Below are 16,013 nucleotides of genomic sequence, written 5' to 3'. Positions count from 1 at the left end.
AGCTAGGTTCAGCACGGAAAATACTCTACCTAAAATTCTCTTGTCCATGCAAACCTCACACTGAACATGGAAGAAAATATAATAATGTAGAGAAATCTAGCAATTTAACCGACTTCAACAGCCCGAAACAAAATGTAAACAAGAGTAGCTGCACTTATTTTTTGGAGAATCGGGCAGTTGCTCATTTATCCATCAGAGATAATCATGTCGAATACAGTCAAAAAGAAAGTCACGCTCATCGAAACGAAAGAGAAAAAGCCAGGCACATCCGCCGACCATAGTCTACTAATAATGTTCTCATGATTAGCTCTCGTAGCGCATATAGGAGCTGTGCATTGTGCAAAGCAAAATCAGAATATTTGCAATTAACACCTGAGTGAGAATTCAATGATATTTTGCCCATATAACCATATTAACCAAGGCTTCAGAATCGTTTCCATTATCACTTGTTTCCATTATCAGTACTTCACTGCCCACTTGGCCAAAGAGTAGCATTGACGAAGACAGAAGCTGATGGCTTACATCCAGAATGCCACAGGATCCACCAAGAAGGCAGAGTTTTCCGCCACTGACTTGGGCAGTTCAAAGGATCGAACGCGGCGGCGCGCGGCGGTGCGCAGGTCGCCATTCTTGTCATACGCCAGCGAGAACGTGGTCAGTCGAAGCAGGTAGCGCTCGCGCTCGGGCAGGTACTCCTTGTACATGCCCTCCTCACGGTCGTCCAGGGAGAGACACTGCACGACACAGAACTTGCTTCTGCAGCCCGTGCCCAGGCAAACAAGGGCGGCGCCGATGTGCTTCTCGTCTGGGTCCTGACAGAAGAGCTTCTCCTTGCTGAGCTTCCAGGCCGGGAGCTGTCTGCAGCCGTCGTCATCATCAGTAGAAGGCACGTCACAGGAGCAGAGGCGGCCGAGCATGTCCGGGTCTCGGGCGAGGCCAACCCAGGCGTCCAAGTCACAGTCATAGTGCGCGGGGCCCTTGAAGGGCAGCTTCCAGCTGCCGCTGCGCGTCCAACGTGGGGAGCTCGCCATGGTATCGAAGCTGAACGTGGCGCCGGTCTTGCCGTCGATGCTGACGAAGATGGTTCGTCCGTCGGGGTGCACGGCGTGAGAGGTGACGCGTGTCGAGTCCTCTGGATCGGTCAGGGTTAAGGATTCACGGCAGTCTTTACCTTTTTCTTGGATTGATGAGCCCGATGAGTGGCCATGGTGAGATGGTGGCGGCTGCGGTGGCAGAGAGTGGGTGAAGTGGTGACGGCGCTTCCCGTCAACACTGCACTAACCCTAGATTGGTAGGGATGTAGGTGGGGTGTACGGCGTTGCGACGAACCTCGTAATGCGAGTCGCCGTCCCCCACCTCTTTATATAGTGCAGGTGACAGGGGCCCGTCACCCATAGTGGGCTGAGCGCCCCCGATCAGGGCGCGGATCTAAGGGTCCGGTGGGCCGTTGGGCCCACACGGTGGAGATCATGCTAACATTCTCTCCCTTGATCTCAACTTTTACTTTTGACCTTTATACTTTGAAATAACTCTTTTCAAAGTACTTGTTCCATCACAGATTTGCATGTAGAGCATGTCTCATCATCACAATTCATTCCCGATAGAATCAACACCTACAACACACTCCTCTGTTTTGAAATAGATTCTTTAACCTTGGGCCCTTTATTGTCCGGAAATCTTAGACTATACCATAAAACCCATGTCGACTGTGTGTTCTCCGAACACACTGGGCGGCAAGCCTTTAATAAGCAGATCTGCAAACACTTGTCTGTTGCTTTTATGCTTCAAGCATTTCTACATGATTCCGGACTTTCTCCTTTACAACGCATAACTCTGTGTCAGTGTGTTTGGCATCAACACTTGACTCGTTGTCATAGGAGCGAAAAACTTAAAATGGTTATCGCTGTTGTCAACCATTATCAATTCCGGGTACTTGTTTCTTTAACCTTTTTGCCTGTCCCTCAGCCTCATATCATGTTGTACATTATCTTTACATCATATTAATGATAATTGATTCATTCTTTAGAGTTTTTCCACACAAAAACTCCAAGTGTGAAAGTCAGCGACAATTGTGGATTTCGCTGTATATTTCACGAGTCCTGTCTTTGTACTCACAATCTTTTGAGAGCACTTATTTCTTTCAGCATGAGGCCGATATCCTTGACTCCATTCCAGTGATCTATATCTGGACTGGACATTACCAAAACAACCCGGTTACGTGAACTGTGTCACGGTAATGTTATACTTTTGCATTCATTAAGCTTCCAACAGCTGAAGCATATGGTACCATATTCATTTGGTCTATTTCACATTGACTCTTGGAACACTAAAGTTCCTAAAATCATTACCCTTTACTATAAGAACAGGCGTAGGTTTTCTCGCATGCATACTTTAGAAACTTTCCTTAGCATGCCCATGCGACACACCTAATACCCCTTTTATTCTTTTCTCGGTGAATCTCGATCCTTATAACGAGAGACATTCTTTTAAACTTTGAGGACAAGAACTTCTTTTCCTCCTGCAGTCGAATTAACATCACTACTAACAAGCAGAATGTTATCCGCATGTACAAGATATAGGAAATGAAATTCCCATTCTATAACTTTATACAAACACAATTGTCCTCTCATTTTCTTCCATAAAAGACTTCTTCAGGCAGTATCCTCTGTGTTCTTTACTTTCATCTGATGTAACTCAGATCATAATATCTTTCATCTGATGTAACTCAGATCATGATGTGCTACCAACAGACATTGTAATCTTATTCAGTGTAAAATGCGCAAAAAACCTTTCGATTTTAGTTGTGTTTTACACCTTTACATATTTCCTTTGGAGTCACATTGACCTTGTAGACTTTTTACAGCCTACTGTTTTGGCTCCATTGGAAATTACTCATGAGTCCCGAATATCGTCAGAATTCACCAATTTCATTTCATCTCACATAGTCTCTTATCATTTAGATAAGCAGACACTTCTCAAAACTCGATTGAGCGCTTTAAATGAGGTGGGATCAACCTCCATTTGAATTTCACTACCATAGACTTTATAGTAATCAGAAGTATCTGATTTTCTCATTCCTTGAGACCATCTGTGTCTCAGGTACTGGCACTTCTTTCATATGGGGCTGTTCTTGCTCTGTCATTGCCAAGAGGCAAATTAATTGTAGTCTTTCACTTCCAAGAGGCAATAGGTTTTACAGGGACCTTTTGTTTAATCATTCCTCCTTTATAGAGCTAACAACGGGTGTTGTATAGGTCATACAACATGCTCCCCCAGATACAATCTATTTGAGTCTTAGGTATCTTCATACCATGCTCCCCCAGATTACTCCATCTTCACTAAGAATGGCGTATCTTTAAACTTTATTATTTGGGTTTATTCTGTTAAAATTTTCTTCTTTAGGCACTTTAAGCACTGTCTTAGTATTCCTTAGTCTGCTTTCGGAACTGTAAAAGATCCAGGAATACATCTATTTCTTTTCTTTAGGGGTATTATTATGATCGTCGTACTCCCCCAGATTATCACATTCTTCATTAATGGATATCTCATATTTCTTTCTCCCCCTCGAAATGTGGCAAGAACTTTTCTGCCACAATTTCGAAAAACCATTCACAACTCTTGTGAATTGAGGAAACTTTGAGTATCTACTTCATGTATCTGATTACTTCATGTGTAATGAAGTTATCTGTTAACGGTATGGGAGTACTTTTTCCTTATTCCTCATTCCATTTCGGAAACTCAAAATAGTTCTTTATCATTAGTACTTTTGCAAGTCACACTTGCATATCATTCTTATCTTTAGGTTCGTCTGTAACTTTTATTCTTTGGATTTTGAGGCTAATGACCGTTGCACATAAGGTGTACGGTCGATACTAGGAAAGCATAATAGCTACTCCATACTTTTCTCCCAGAGTGGGACACATTAAACGCACATGAGTCATCATATCTTTCTCCTGTCACACAGGATAAGTCTTAGCCAAAATTTCTCCTGACGTATAGGATTTTTGACATAATACTATGTCAACTTTACCCAGTTACGCAGGTATTTTCCCAGACTTTCCCCGCCATGCGGGTTTTATCATAATCCTCTTTTCCCGCTATGCGGGTAATTCCCTGTAAGGAACATAAATGCCAGAATTGGCTTTTTTGACTGCATATGCAATCATGAAATTCAGAAATAAATCCGAACGCTCTTTGACACACATGCTTAATCCGACGTTGGTCAAATTAAACACGCATGTTGCTTGTTTCATCTCAAATCGTGTTGACTGAAAAATCTTCTTCATATAGAATACATGAAAGACATTCGTCAACCAAGACTCTCAATGATCTATTGTTTTCTTTTCTTGGATTATATCCAAGAATTCTTTTTTTGAAGCCATTCTTTAGAGAGAACATACTCCCTCACGTTATGACCTTTCTTGGTCATCTTTCGGGTAACAAGTACCCAGCCATTCGCTTTCACCAATGAAAGCATGGAAAACTTTTAGTCTGAGAAAACTTAGCCAATAATCAACAATAATGAGCATAAAAATAACCCCATGTTGATATAGTTAAAAAATATGCACATTAAACTTTTAAAACTTTCTTTTATATTCTAAATCACCGTTGGGCAGAATTAGAACACAACATCATCCTTCTACATTAATTCCATATCACCGTTGGGCAGAAATGGAAATAACGCATATAACTCGTAAATAATGTGATGATAAAATTTCTATTACGCAACTTTGCTAAGAAAATAATCATCATTATCAACTTTATTGCAGCGGAAAACTAACAATATACATTTCTCACTCTTTATCAAATGCTTCAAAAATTGGTCACTTTGATACAAAACTTATCAGAGATTTCAACTTTTAACTATAAGACTCATTGAATTATAATATTGTCATCTTCAACGTTGGTCAGAAAATAACAATACCATAAGTAAACTTTAATCAAATATACTTCTACTGTCATAGCAGAAGCTATCTGAATCTGATTTCACCCACAAGTGAAAAAACTTCTCTCAAAAAACTGTTCATCCAATTAAATTTTCCCGTTGGTTCAAATTTAATTGGAGGATAATACTTTTTCTTTCTTTGTAAAAGAGTACTATTAAATATTACGCAGCGGAAAAACATGAATAAAAAATTCATGAACTTTTTACTGTTTACAGAAACTTTTCTTTACTAAAAAAAATTTCATAAACATTATAATTTTCTTTATAAATTCACAAACATTTCTTTTGCTGTAAAGTTTCTATTTTCATTTTTTTAGAAACTTTTCTATTTTCTATTTTCTAAACAACAAGTTTCGTTGGGAAATCAATTTGCATAGAAAATCTATATGAAATTTGCCCAAAACTGGACAAAAAAAACTATTACTTCAGCTTCTGGAAAAAAGAAAACCAGAAAAAACAGACGAAAACTCGGCCTGGCCCACGGCTCGGACCGCGGTCTTTACTGCGCGCGGCAGCTGGCCTGCTGGCCTGGTCCGCCACGCGCCCTCTTTTTTTTCTTCGGCCCAGGGCGCGCGGCCTCCTCCTGTGGCCGAAAACGGCCCACGGCCCGGTCGGGGCGCTCGCGTGGCTGCCGCCGCCCTCCACTTTCGGCCCAAAAGCCCGCACTAGCGCGCTAGGGTTAATCACGGCCGTCCGCGGGGATCCAACGGCCACGCGCGCATCTAGGTCGAACAAAACCGGCCAGCGCTGCCGCTCCCAACCCTAGCCTCATTCTCTCCTCCCCCCGCGCGCTTCTCCTTTCTCTCTTGCTCCCGCGGCGGCGGAGCTGCTCCAGCGGTCCAGCCGCGCTGCCGGCGAGCAGGCGACGGCGTCGGCCGTCACTGCGCCGTGCGCCACCTCTTCTTCCCTATCTCCTTCTCGCTCACGACCATGGCCTCTGTCCAGGTCGTCGGGCCACCGTGCCGCTCCCAGTCGTCGGCCACGGCCACCGCGCTACGAGCCTTTCTTTCCCTCTTCTTTTCCGTCTCTCCCTTCCGCCAATGCTTAACAGAGAGAGAGAGAAGCTCGACGGCCTTCTCTGCCCCGTTGAGCTCGACGACGGCAGAGCGGTCGACGGTGGCGCCGTTGCCATTCCTTTCGCCGGTCGCGCGTTCCCTTACGGCGAGCGCGCCGCCGTCAAAACGTTTGGCCGCGGTGCCCTTTGCCCCTCTCGGGGTGGCTCTCTTCGTCCGGCGCCTCGGCTTGCCGGTGCGCGCCCGGATCGAGAGGAACAGGCGCGGCCATATGCTGCGGCGCTCTTTGCCGGCGAGCACTGGGCCCTCTCCGGTGATGTCTTTGCCCTATCACTTTGGGGTTCTAAGGGAGGGGATGATTCTTTTGATTTGCACCGAAATCCTCAACCGAAACATGGGTGATACCATTGTTGAGTCCTCTGGATCGGTTAGGGTTAAGGATTCACGGTAGTCTTTACCTTTTCCTTGGATTGATGAGCCTGATGGGTGGCCATGGTGAGATGGTGGCGGCTATGGTGGCAGAGAGTGGGTGAAATGGTGACGGCGCTTCCCGTCAGCACTGCACTAATCCTAGATCGGTAGGGATGTAGGTGGGGTGTACGGCGTTGCGACGAACCTCGTAATGCGAGTCGCCGTCCCCCACCTCTTTATATAGTGCAAGTGACAGGGGCCCGTCACCCATAGTGGGCTGAGCGCCCCCGATCAGGGCGCGGATTTAAGGGCCCGGTGGGCCGTTGGGCCCACACGGTGGAGATCATCCTAACAACGCGCTCGCGCTTGAAGGGCGGCGGCGGGAGGCGGCGCCACGACCGCCACTTGGGCACGTCCATGCCGCAGTTGGGGTCGACGAGCGGCGGAGGCGGATGGAGCATCTCGAAGGTGTCGAAATCCAGGCCGTAGAGCCTGTCCGCGACGGGTACGTAGATTGGGGTGCTCGGGTCCCTCCGCATCCGGGGGCCGAAGCTGAGGCACCGCGTGCGGACGTCGAAGACGGGGACGTAGCGCCTGGGCGTGTGGTGCAAGGCCATGATCTTGGTGCCGAAGGCCGCCGTGAAGTGGTCGGCGCCTTGGTGCGGAGCCTCCAGGCGGAAGACCGCCGGTGGCAAGCGCCGGTCGGAGTGTTTACGTGGGCTGTTGCCTGCTTGTTCCTTGTCCAAGGTGTGGATGTTGGCGTCGTAATCCTCCTCCAGGTCTACCTTGCGGATGCTGTATCCCTGTTCCCAGTCTTCCGTGACAAGGTAGAGGTGCTTCCGCCGCTGGCGAGGACGCTTGGCTGCACGGCCACCGCCGGTGGCATCCGCTAAACGCCTTGGCATCCTTATAATCTTCTTTGCTCTACGCCCTGATTTCCAGAGCGCTAGCAGGGCAAAAGATCAATTTTCCCACCTCCCTCGCCTTCTCTTATAAACACTGCAATCCGTATCCGGGAAGAAAAACCAGTCCACCCGCAAACACCGTGCTACTCCTACTGCCAATCTCCATACAATCTAAAATACGAATCTGAATCGAGAACGAAATTCACGCCTACGCACCTCCAAGTCGAAGCTGGTGGTCGGCAACTAAATACCACATGGTAGCTAGTGCTGGTGCTCGGCGGATGTCTACACAGCATTTCCCCCGAGGTTTAAAATTTATTAGGCGTCCAAGTGGTAATTTTGCCTAGTCAAGCCACACCATGAGAACCACGAAATCAATTATCTCAACAGCTAGCTGCATCCGTCCTTTGGATAATAATCAAGCAAAAGTAAGGAACAAGATACCACATACAAACACATGTTGTTCTATCTTTAGAGCCAGCATAACATAATCATTAGGCCCTGGCATACAGCTACAAGCCCTACAAACGGAAGGGCTACCGGCACAGCAGACTTTTACCAAAAGTCATTCCAAAACTATTTCAAGATGCGGCGAACTGATCCCGTCTGCCAGGTCTCTGAGCACCTCCGATCTCTCACACTCATGCCACTCCCGGCGGCGCCGGACTATCTCCAGGCCGACGAGCTCCCGATCTTCGTCCTCCACGACATGCCCGTCCAACAGGTGGGCGCGCTCCAGCATCGGCGATGCCTGGATGATCTGCTTCACAAAGCCAGTCTGCCACGCCGCCCCGTCGAAGCCAATGACCACGAGTTCTTTCAGGTGATGGTGGTGTGGACGGTGTTCCACCTGCACATCTAGTGATCCTGCGGCACTCGCCTTCTCTGAGTTGTTGTCAAACTGCATTCAGATTTCAGAGTTTCAGGAATCTCTCAGAAACAAAAAAGGTACCATGCTTGACAAAATCGTAGGATCAACGTACATGAACATGGAGCGACTCCAAGGCAGGTGCGGCAGCAACTAGGCAGAGAATCCAGATTGTATCCCAGTTCATTGGCACGTTTGCAATGAATAGTTTGTTGAGATGATTGAGCCGGACAGGAATGGCGGTTGGTTCTATCCACATCTGCATATATGAAGTGATAATTTAGCACTGTCTTATGTAGCGATGACCAATAAAAAAAGGGTCATTTCAGGAAAAGCTACTCACCTGACGCCCTCTTAACTGCAGAACAAGGTACTCTAGAGATGGCAGTGCCCCTCCAAAGAATTTGCTTAGTTGATATGTCCTGTTGCTACCAGAGGAATCATCCTTGCCATTATCTCCAGTTTGCAAGAAGTTCAGACTCACATGCCTAAGTCGAGGCACATCGCCATAGCGTATTATAGTTGGCTGACCACGACAAGCAAATGTTTCAAGATAAGGCACTGAAGCCAGATGGACACTCACAGTGTTGTAGTTGTCCAATTGCAGACTCTTTAACTGTGAGTTAGGAATAACGATACTAAAAGCAGGTTGGCGACAGCCAGAATCTTTCAGCCTCAAATCCACCAGCTGCGCGCAGTTTTCCAGAATATCAAGAACATGTAGCATGCGTAAACTTTCTTTGCACAGAGTAAGTGATGTGAGGCTCTGAAACGTCAAGGGGTTGGGTGCAAAACGATGATAACAATTGGATAGCACAAGCCGTTTCAGTCGCACATTCTTGCATCCATCCAACAGCCGGAAGTCATAGCGCCAGGAAGAGTTGTCAATGACAAGCTCCAAATCTTCAACGCCCCATCTGCCAATCGCTTCCGTGATCCATTGATCAGTGAAATCGCTCCTCCCACAAGCTTGAAGCCTCAGCTTCTGGATAGAACGTTGCTGAACATTGTCGGGAGCCAGAAGGAATGCATTCACCCGTTTAACATAGCGTCGCATGGCCCAACGCTCATAACGTTGCAGGATGGGTGTTAGCAGACAGACTTTCCACCTCCAGTCTTTGAAGGAATATAACCAGTCTCTAGAAGCATAACTGCCGTCCAACTTCAGTGCATTCTTCTCTGCCTCATACCTTGCCTTTGCCTCCACCACAATTTGCTTCAGTCTGTGGTACCGTGGAGGGAGAATGTCATCAACCGTAAGGTCATAACCTGTGTGCGAGTGTGTATAGAGATCCCGCCATTGCTTTGAAAGGATAGTGGTCTCTGTTGCTGTCCGCGCATCTAGCTTGTCAATGATCAAGACTAATATCTCATCAGGTAAGCCGCTGATCTTGTCCTCGCGGCAACTGTTGTGCTCCTCACCCAGACGCATCTAGTTTCGTTTTGGTGAGAAATAAATGAAATAGCAACCAGGGAATTCCAAGTAACTTACGCAGATAACTGGACAACTTGCCTTAAAAGTAAGCATTAACAACATTCCTAGTAAATTTCAGTGCATGAACAAACAAAACACATGAAAGAGTGGCTCCACCTAAACAACCTAAATCCTCCAAGAGAAGTCCTGCGCGAGAGGATGCGCTCCCAGCCTATCCATGTCGTCCCGTCTTTTTTGGACTGAGCGACTCTGACTGCGAATCAACGGTGCACGCTGCCTCCCGTGTGGGCCTCAAAAGCCTCATTATAACCCGGAAACACTCGGTTGGAGGGCCCACCATGGCCCATTCCCCACCACGGCTATCCTCGCATACGCCGCCTTTTTGTCTCAAAAAAAACATACGCCGCCTCGCCCCCTCCATCGCCTCTCTCTCTCTTCCCAATGCCTCCCTCCCAAGTGAAAAGCTGCAGCTGCCGCCGCCTCCATTCCTGACTGCCGCCGCCTTGTCGTTCCACCATCGTGCACGGCTCCGCGGCTAACCCTAAACGCGACAGTTCCCGGGGCGACGGCTCCATGGACGCAGGCACAGCATCCCACGCCTCCGGCTGGCTCCTCTGTCGCCTCGGGTGACACTGCGTCTTTGGCCAGCGCGGACCTCAAACATCCCGGCATCAAGCCTCCTCCTCCTCCGTTTCCAAGCTCGGGCGCCCAAAGCTACTCCTCCCCGTCTCAAGCAGGCAAGCGAGTTGCCCAGGGTACGCTTCTCTCTAGCTTGGTCGTGTATATTGATGATTGGAACATGGTCCTGGGTGTGTAAGATTTTGGTACGGAGAAATCGATTTTGTTTTGGGGATCTGGGAGCAGAGTCTGTTTGTACAATTAGGACCTGCCGCTTGCTTTCTAGGATTAGGTAGCTTCATTCAGATCTTTGATCCTGTTTTGGGGGACAGGAAATTCACAATTTGCAATGAATGCTCTGGAAGAAGCATTTTTCTACTTTGAGTACCCGTCATCATATTGTCTTACTCTTACACATGAGAATTAGTGAGAGGAAGGTTCCTTGAATGTTATACGAGATAGAGTTGGGGTAGCACCAATTGAAGAGAAGCTTGTCCAACATCGTCTGAGATGGTTTGGGCATATTCAGCGCAGGCCTCCAGAAGCTCCAATGCATAGTGGACGGCTAAAGCGTGCGGAGAATGTCAAGAGAGGGCGGGGTAGACCGAATTTGACATGGGAGGAGTCCGTTAAGAGAGACCTGAAGGATTGGAGTATCACCAAAGAGCTAGCTATGGACAGGGGTGCGTGGAAGCTTGCTATCCATGTGCCAGAGCCATGAGTTGGTTGCGAGATCTTATGGGTTTCACCTCTAGCCTACCCCAACTTGTTTGGGACTAAAGGCTTTGTTGTTGTTGTTGTTGTTGTTGTTGTTGTTGTTGTTGTTGTTGTTGTTGTTGTTGTTGTTGTTGTTGTTGTTGTTGTTGTAAGGTTCCTTGAATGTAATTTGTCTCAACGCAATTAGTAGGCAAGCAGCTCCTGCTACATGAGTTCCATACTCCAGTCTAAATATGCTCTCAGTAAAAGGTAGGCACCCAGATCAACTTTTGATTTGTATTTTTGTATCCCCGGTTCTACACTCTGTAATTTTAATTACGTTTCAAAAATTAGGCATGCCAGTCAAGGTTCCCTTATTATGTAGGCTTTTTGTGTGTTATTTTTCCAAAAACACGCTTACCAACTGTCACCTCAGTGTTATTGATTAGGAAGCATTTTTGTGATCCTCTAATTGTTACCTACTGCCATTTGTGCCAGAATTCATATGCTAGCCTACATAAATAGAAATGGATGAGCATCCACATTGTTCTGCATATGCATGTTTTTGCAGGGAGGCAGAAGGTATTTTCCTTTGTTCTGCTATGTTTGAACGTAGGATTCTGAAAACTAATCATTTCATTGTATTTACAATGGTGACATGCAATAGGTGTTTTAATACATTCCGAAAATGTAATTGCATGACACATAATTTTAGTCATCTGTACAATGTTTCGGAAATATTACGGTAAGAGTGCTACTGGAATATTTCTATACATACATGGACTGCATATGTGAAGATGAATTTCCATTCTCCTGTTTCCTACCTCTATGGATGCTTAGAATGCTTAGGCAGCCAGCATGTTGGGCAGGATTGTAATGCCCAGTTTTTAAAAAAAAATCATAGCCCTTTCATTGTGATTGTTAAGAATGTAAGCAAAAGAAAGAATGCATGTGTTCATTCTATGCACTTGGTAATTTGCTGCTATTTTCAAACTGTTTCTGTATCTATTTTTTGTGAAGTAATCTTGAGCATTGGAAGATTTATGGTCTTATGCGGGTCTATGCTGAGGATTTGACGTTGTTAATTGCTTGTGTACAAAAAACAAAACTTATAGTGGATCTGTTTATTATTTCCAGTCTAGCTTAGGCTGCATTATGAGTGACATGCTGTTTTCATCCTTCTGTTGTCAAGAATTGATGTGGGTATGCTTTACTTGTCTCTCTGCAGCCAACTTGCTGCAGTTAGTGAAGAACAAGAGAAATTAAGGAAGGACTATGCTGTACGGCTATGTTGACAAGATAAAAAATCATGGATGGAGTACTGGAGTTGTGTAGAAACTTTAGGAGAGGAGGACAGCCAGCCACATAAGTGTGTACATTACTTTTGTATTTTTGATGGGCTAATGTGCATGCTTTATTTGTGCTTCACTCAAATGAGCTAATTAATTCACTAAATTTTCCGTGTGATTTGCAGCTCCTTGTCTAGAATCAACAGAATCCAGTACAAACTTCAATTAACTGGAATTAATGTGTTGATCTGGTGCCCGAGGAATGCACATACTGACCTCAGGCTGGAGAATGTTCATGTAGACAAAAATATTATGTCATCCTACGCTGTACTTTTCTGGAACATGCATATGAAAGGAATCTCTAAATACTAATGCAGATATTCCTCTCTACCGCCTTCTGTAGTTGTAACTTCTGATAAATGCTTCTAAACAGGTGAGGTGAATTTCTCTGCAATGAGCAGCTCGACAGAAGTTCCGGTCAGGCTTTATGTTTACTTGCTTCTTTGTCTTTTGCTGCAGCTGCACTGGTTGACACTCACAGCATCGACCCATTTGACCGAGAGGAGCTGCTGCAATTTATCGTTGGAGCCATCGTTTAGGCCATAGTCATCGTTGTAATTCTGAATGCATAGATTATGTTTGTAGACAGAGGTGGAAGCATGAGACTATAACATTCATCTTCTGAACTTTTTACCCAATCAAATCATGTGTTTTGCATTTTTGATTGTATCATCAATACTTTCCTGCCTTAAAGGATGGTCACAGTCTCCGAACAAGTTTTAGGGGTTGATCATGTCACAATTGTTGTTGTGTGGTTCACCCAGGAATTCGATGTTAATATGTAATTGTGCATGCCTAATTAGACTTTATCCACGACTGCAGGAATTGGGCCTTTGTTGGTGCTGGCTAATTACACATGGCCGAACCAGCCAAATCTGCAGATACAAGGCATGGCCAAACCAGGCAAGACAACCATCGATCCAGCCGCAAGGCGCGCATCTGGGACTAGTAATGACAGGACCAGACACAACAAATTTAAGAGCATATATGTACTATACTACATCGGTACTCCATTCTGCTGCAAAAGGTGGAGAGGAACAGGTGTTCTAGCTGCCCAATTTCAAACACAAGCTGGGAGATTAAGTAGGGAAAAAAATCAGTACTCCCTCCTATCCAAATTAATTGACGCTCATAAAGTTGTACCAAAGGAGCGTCAATTAATCTGGATCGCAGGGAGTAGCAGAATACACAACATTGTCTCTATCTGCACCATTGTCTCTATCTACAGCACTAGTATTGCTCGACAAACACGGAGAAATCCAGAAGTACAGTTATCTGACACCATTTGGCTGTGAGTTGCGCATACTAGATGATTGTAACGATGGAAAATATTCAACAGAAATCACAGGGATGGGTGCCGTACTTACCCGTTTCGGGGTGGGTAGGCGGCGGCGGTGGTGCGGACATCGGAGGCCTTCCTCAGCCGACGGTGGCGTGGAGGATCTGCGCCCGTGTCCATCGGATCCGAAGCGCGATGGCGGCCGACCGGCCGGGGAATGGTCGGCGGCGGTGGATTCGCAGGGAGGCTATGGAGGTACGGGGCTGGTTTAGGATGGTGGATTTGGACTGGAGAACCCGATGCGGCCGAGCGCCGACTACTCGGGGCCGCGCCCTCACCGCCGCGACGGACGTGGGTTCGTTTTGGCCGGCTCACATCAGTTTCTTTGTTCCATGGCTGCGCCTAGGGCACGTGCCCGGGCTTCAGATGGCAACTAACAAATTTTAACTAGAGGGGTGAATAGACAACTAATAATTTTTAACTTTTCTTTAACAAATTAAACTTTGCATCAAAATAGGTTGTTTAGATATGCAACTATGTAAACAACCTATATGATGCAATGACAACAAGCACGCAAGCAAGTAAGATATATAACTCGAGTAAACTTGCGAAAGTAAAGGAATGAGATAACCAAGAGTGGAGCCGGTGAAGACGAGGATGTGTTACCGAAGTTCCTTCCTTTTGAAGGGAAGTACGTCTCCGTTGGAGCGGTGTGGAGGCACAATGCTCTCCAAGAAGCCACTAGAGCCACCGTATTCTCCTCACGCCCTCACACAATGCGAGATGCCGTGATTCCACTATTGGTGCCCTTGAAGGCGGTGACCGGACCTTTACAAATAAGGTTGGGGCAATCTCCACAACTTAATTGAAGGCTCCCAACGACACCACAAAGCTTCACCACAATGGACTATGGCTCCGCGGTGACCTCAACCGTCTAGGGTGCTCAAACACCCAAGAGTAACAAGATCCGCTAGGGATAAGTGGGGGGAATCAAATTTCTCTTGGTGGAAGTGTAGATCGTGGTCTTCTCAACTAATCCCGAGCAAATCAACAAGTTTGATTGGCTAGGAAGAGAGATCGGGCGAAATGGAGCTTGGAGCAACAATGGAGCTTTTGGGGAAAGAGGTGAGTCAACTTTGGGGAAGAAGACCCCTTTATATAGTGGGGGGAACAAACCAACCGTTACCCCACTTCTGCCCCGAAGAGAGCGGTACTACCGCTGTGCCAGCGGTACTACCGCTTGCCACTATAAGCGGTACTACCGCTCCTCATCGCGGTACTACCGCTTGGCCCACAGCGGTACTACCGCGGTGGGAGGGCGGTACTACCGCATAGGAGCGGTACTACGGCCCCCCACAGCCGCGGCCAGTACCGTAAAACCCGACACAAAAAAGGAGCCCTCGAATCGAGGCGGTACTAGCACGAGACCACCGCGGTACTACGGCTTGGGGCTACTAGCGGTACTACTGCTCTGGAGCGGTACTACCGCTCCCAGAGCGGTACTACCGCTTGTGGCACCCAAGCGGTACTACCGCTCCGTCCCGCGGTACTACCGCTGGGACCAGAGTGAGCACACAAATGGGGGCTACTAGCGGTATTACTGCTCTGGGCGGTACTACCGCTTGTAGCACCCAAGCGGTACTACCGCTCTGGCCCGCGGTACTACCGCTGGGACCAGAGAGGGCACATTGAGAAGAGAAACAAGCCCATCATCGAAACGGAAAGGCTCGGAGGGAGGGGCAAAGGAAGTGTACGTGATGATTCCGCCCTAGCCTTTCCAAAACGGACCCCTCTTGATAGTACGGTGATCCCTATGAAACTAGTCCACCAAACTAATCCGAAACGACTACACCGTCTTCGCTTCAAGCTCCGAGGGGAGGGAATCGTCTCGTGCCAAAAGGATGAATCTCTGAAAAACACTCAATGCACACGATTAGTCCGCAAAAGGATTGTCATCAATCACCAAAACATCTTAGGGATAAATATGCCCTTACAATCTCCCCCTTTTTGGTGGATTGATGACAATACGGGATTTGCACAACTGGGAAAAGACAAAGGACATAAGCAAACCCCAAATCTCTAAAATATAGACGGGCTCCCCCTAGATGTGTGCCATCAAGATAAGTGCTTTGGACTGCACGACACACATACTAGGATCAACACTCCCCCTGTATTTTAGAGACCAACAACCTAAGCGAGATACAAGATAGCAGGATATATAACATAATGAAGCATATAACTCATGAGATATCAAATGACTAGAGACAAAGATAAAGATATGATAAGGATAGGGTAGCATATGTCTCACACCATATGACTCGAACTAAAGTCTCACTGAACACAAAACCAAGCAAAGCACAAGGTCCAAGCAAAGCACAAGGTAGCACACAACGAAAGCACAAAGGCAAAGACACACTCGCAACACAACGACGCAAATCCCTAAACTCTCTCCCCCTTTGGCATCGAGACACCAAAAGGGGCAAAGAGCTAACCT

At 46.7% G+C, this 16,013-nt stretch overlaps 1 protein-coding gene across 2 annotated transcripts; it reads right to left on the bottom strand.

The window, feature by feature from the left end:
- Positions 1 to 7,652: 7,652 nt before the first annotated feature.
- On the bottom strand, positions 7,653 to 13,930 carry LOC123120416 (uncharacterized). 2 transcript variants are annotated; one of them, XM_044540406.1, is made up of 4 exons: positions 13,608 to 13,930; positions 8,486 to 9,365; positions 8,258 to 8,401; positions 7,653 to 8,175 (listed from the first exon to the last, which is right to left on the bottom strand). In XM_044540406.1, the coding sequence occupies exons 1-4, from the start codon at positions 13,697 to 13,699 to the stop codon at positions 7,840 to 7,842; spliced, it is 1,452 nt and encodes a 483-aa protein (XP_044396341.1). In that variant the 5' UTR covers positions 13,700 to 13,930; the 3' UTR covers positions 7,653 to 7,839. The 2 variants fall into 2 exon arrangements, with proteins under 2 accessions (XP_044396341.1, XP_044396340.1); XM_044540405.1 differs by having other exon boundaries at positions 8,486 to 9,574; positions 13,608 to 13,913.
- Positions 13,931 to 16,013: the final 2,083 nt, after the last annotated feature.

The sequence above is a fragment of the Triticum aestivum genome, chromosome 5D (genome assembly GCF_018294505.1).
Source record: "Triticum aestivum cultivar Chinese Spring chromosome 5D, IWGSC CS RefSeq v2.1, whole genome shotgun sequence".
NCBI classification, from domain to species: Eukaryota; Viridiplantae; Streptophyta; class Magnoliopsida; order Poales; family Poaceae; genus Triticum; species Triticum aestivum.
Note: the sequence above shows the minus strand (reverse complement) of the source record. Positions and strands in the feature narration are given on the sequence as shown.

Excerpts from the sequence above, each read along its gene's own strand:
- LOC123120416 (XM_044540405.1), bottom strand. The coding sequence starts at position 9,574 with ATGCGTCTGGGTGAGGAGCACAACAGTTGCCGCGAGGACAAGATCAGC. Across the intron at positions 8,402-8,485 it reads TGCAGTTAAGAGGGCGTCAG|ATGTGGATAGAACCAACCGC; the intron begins GTGAGTAGCTTT and ends TCATATATGCAG. Across the intron at positions 8,176-8,257 it reads TGGAGTCGCTCCATGTTCAT|TTTGACAACAACTCAGAGAA; the intron begins GTACGTTGATCC and ends ATCTGAATGCAG.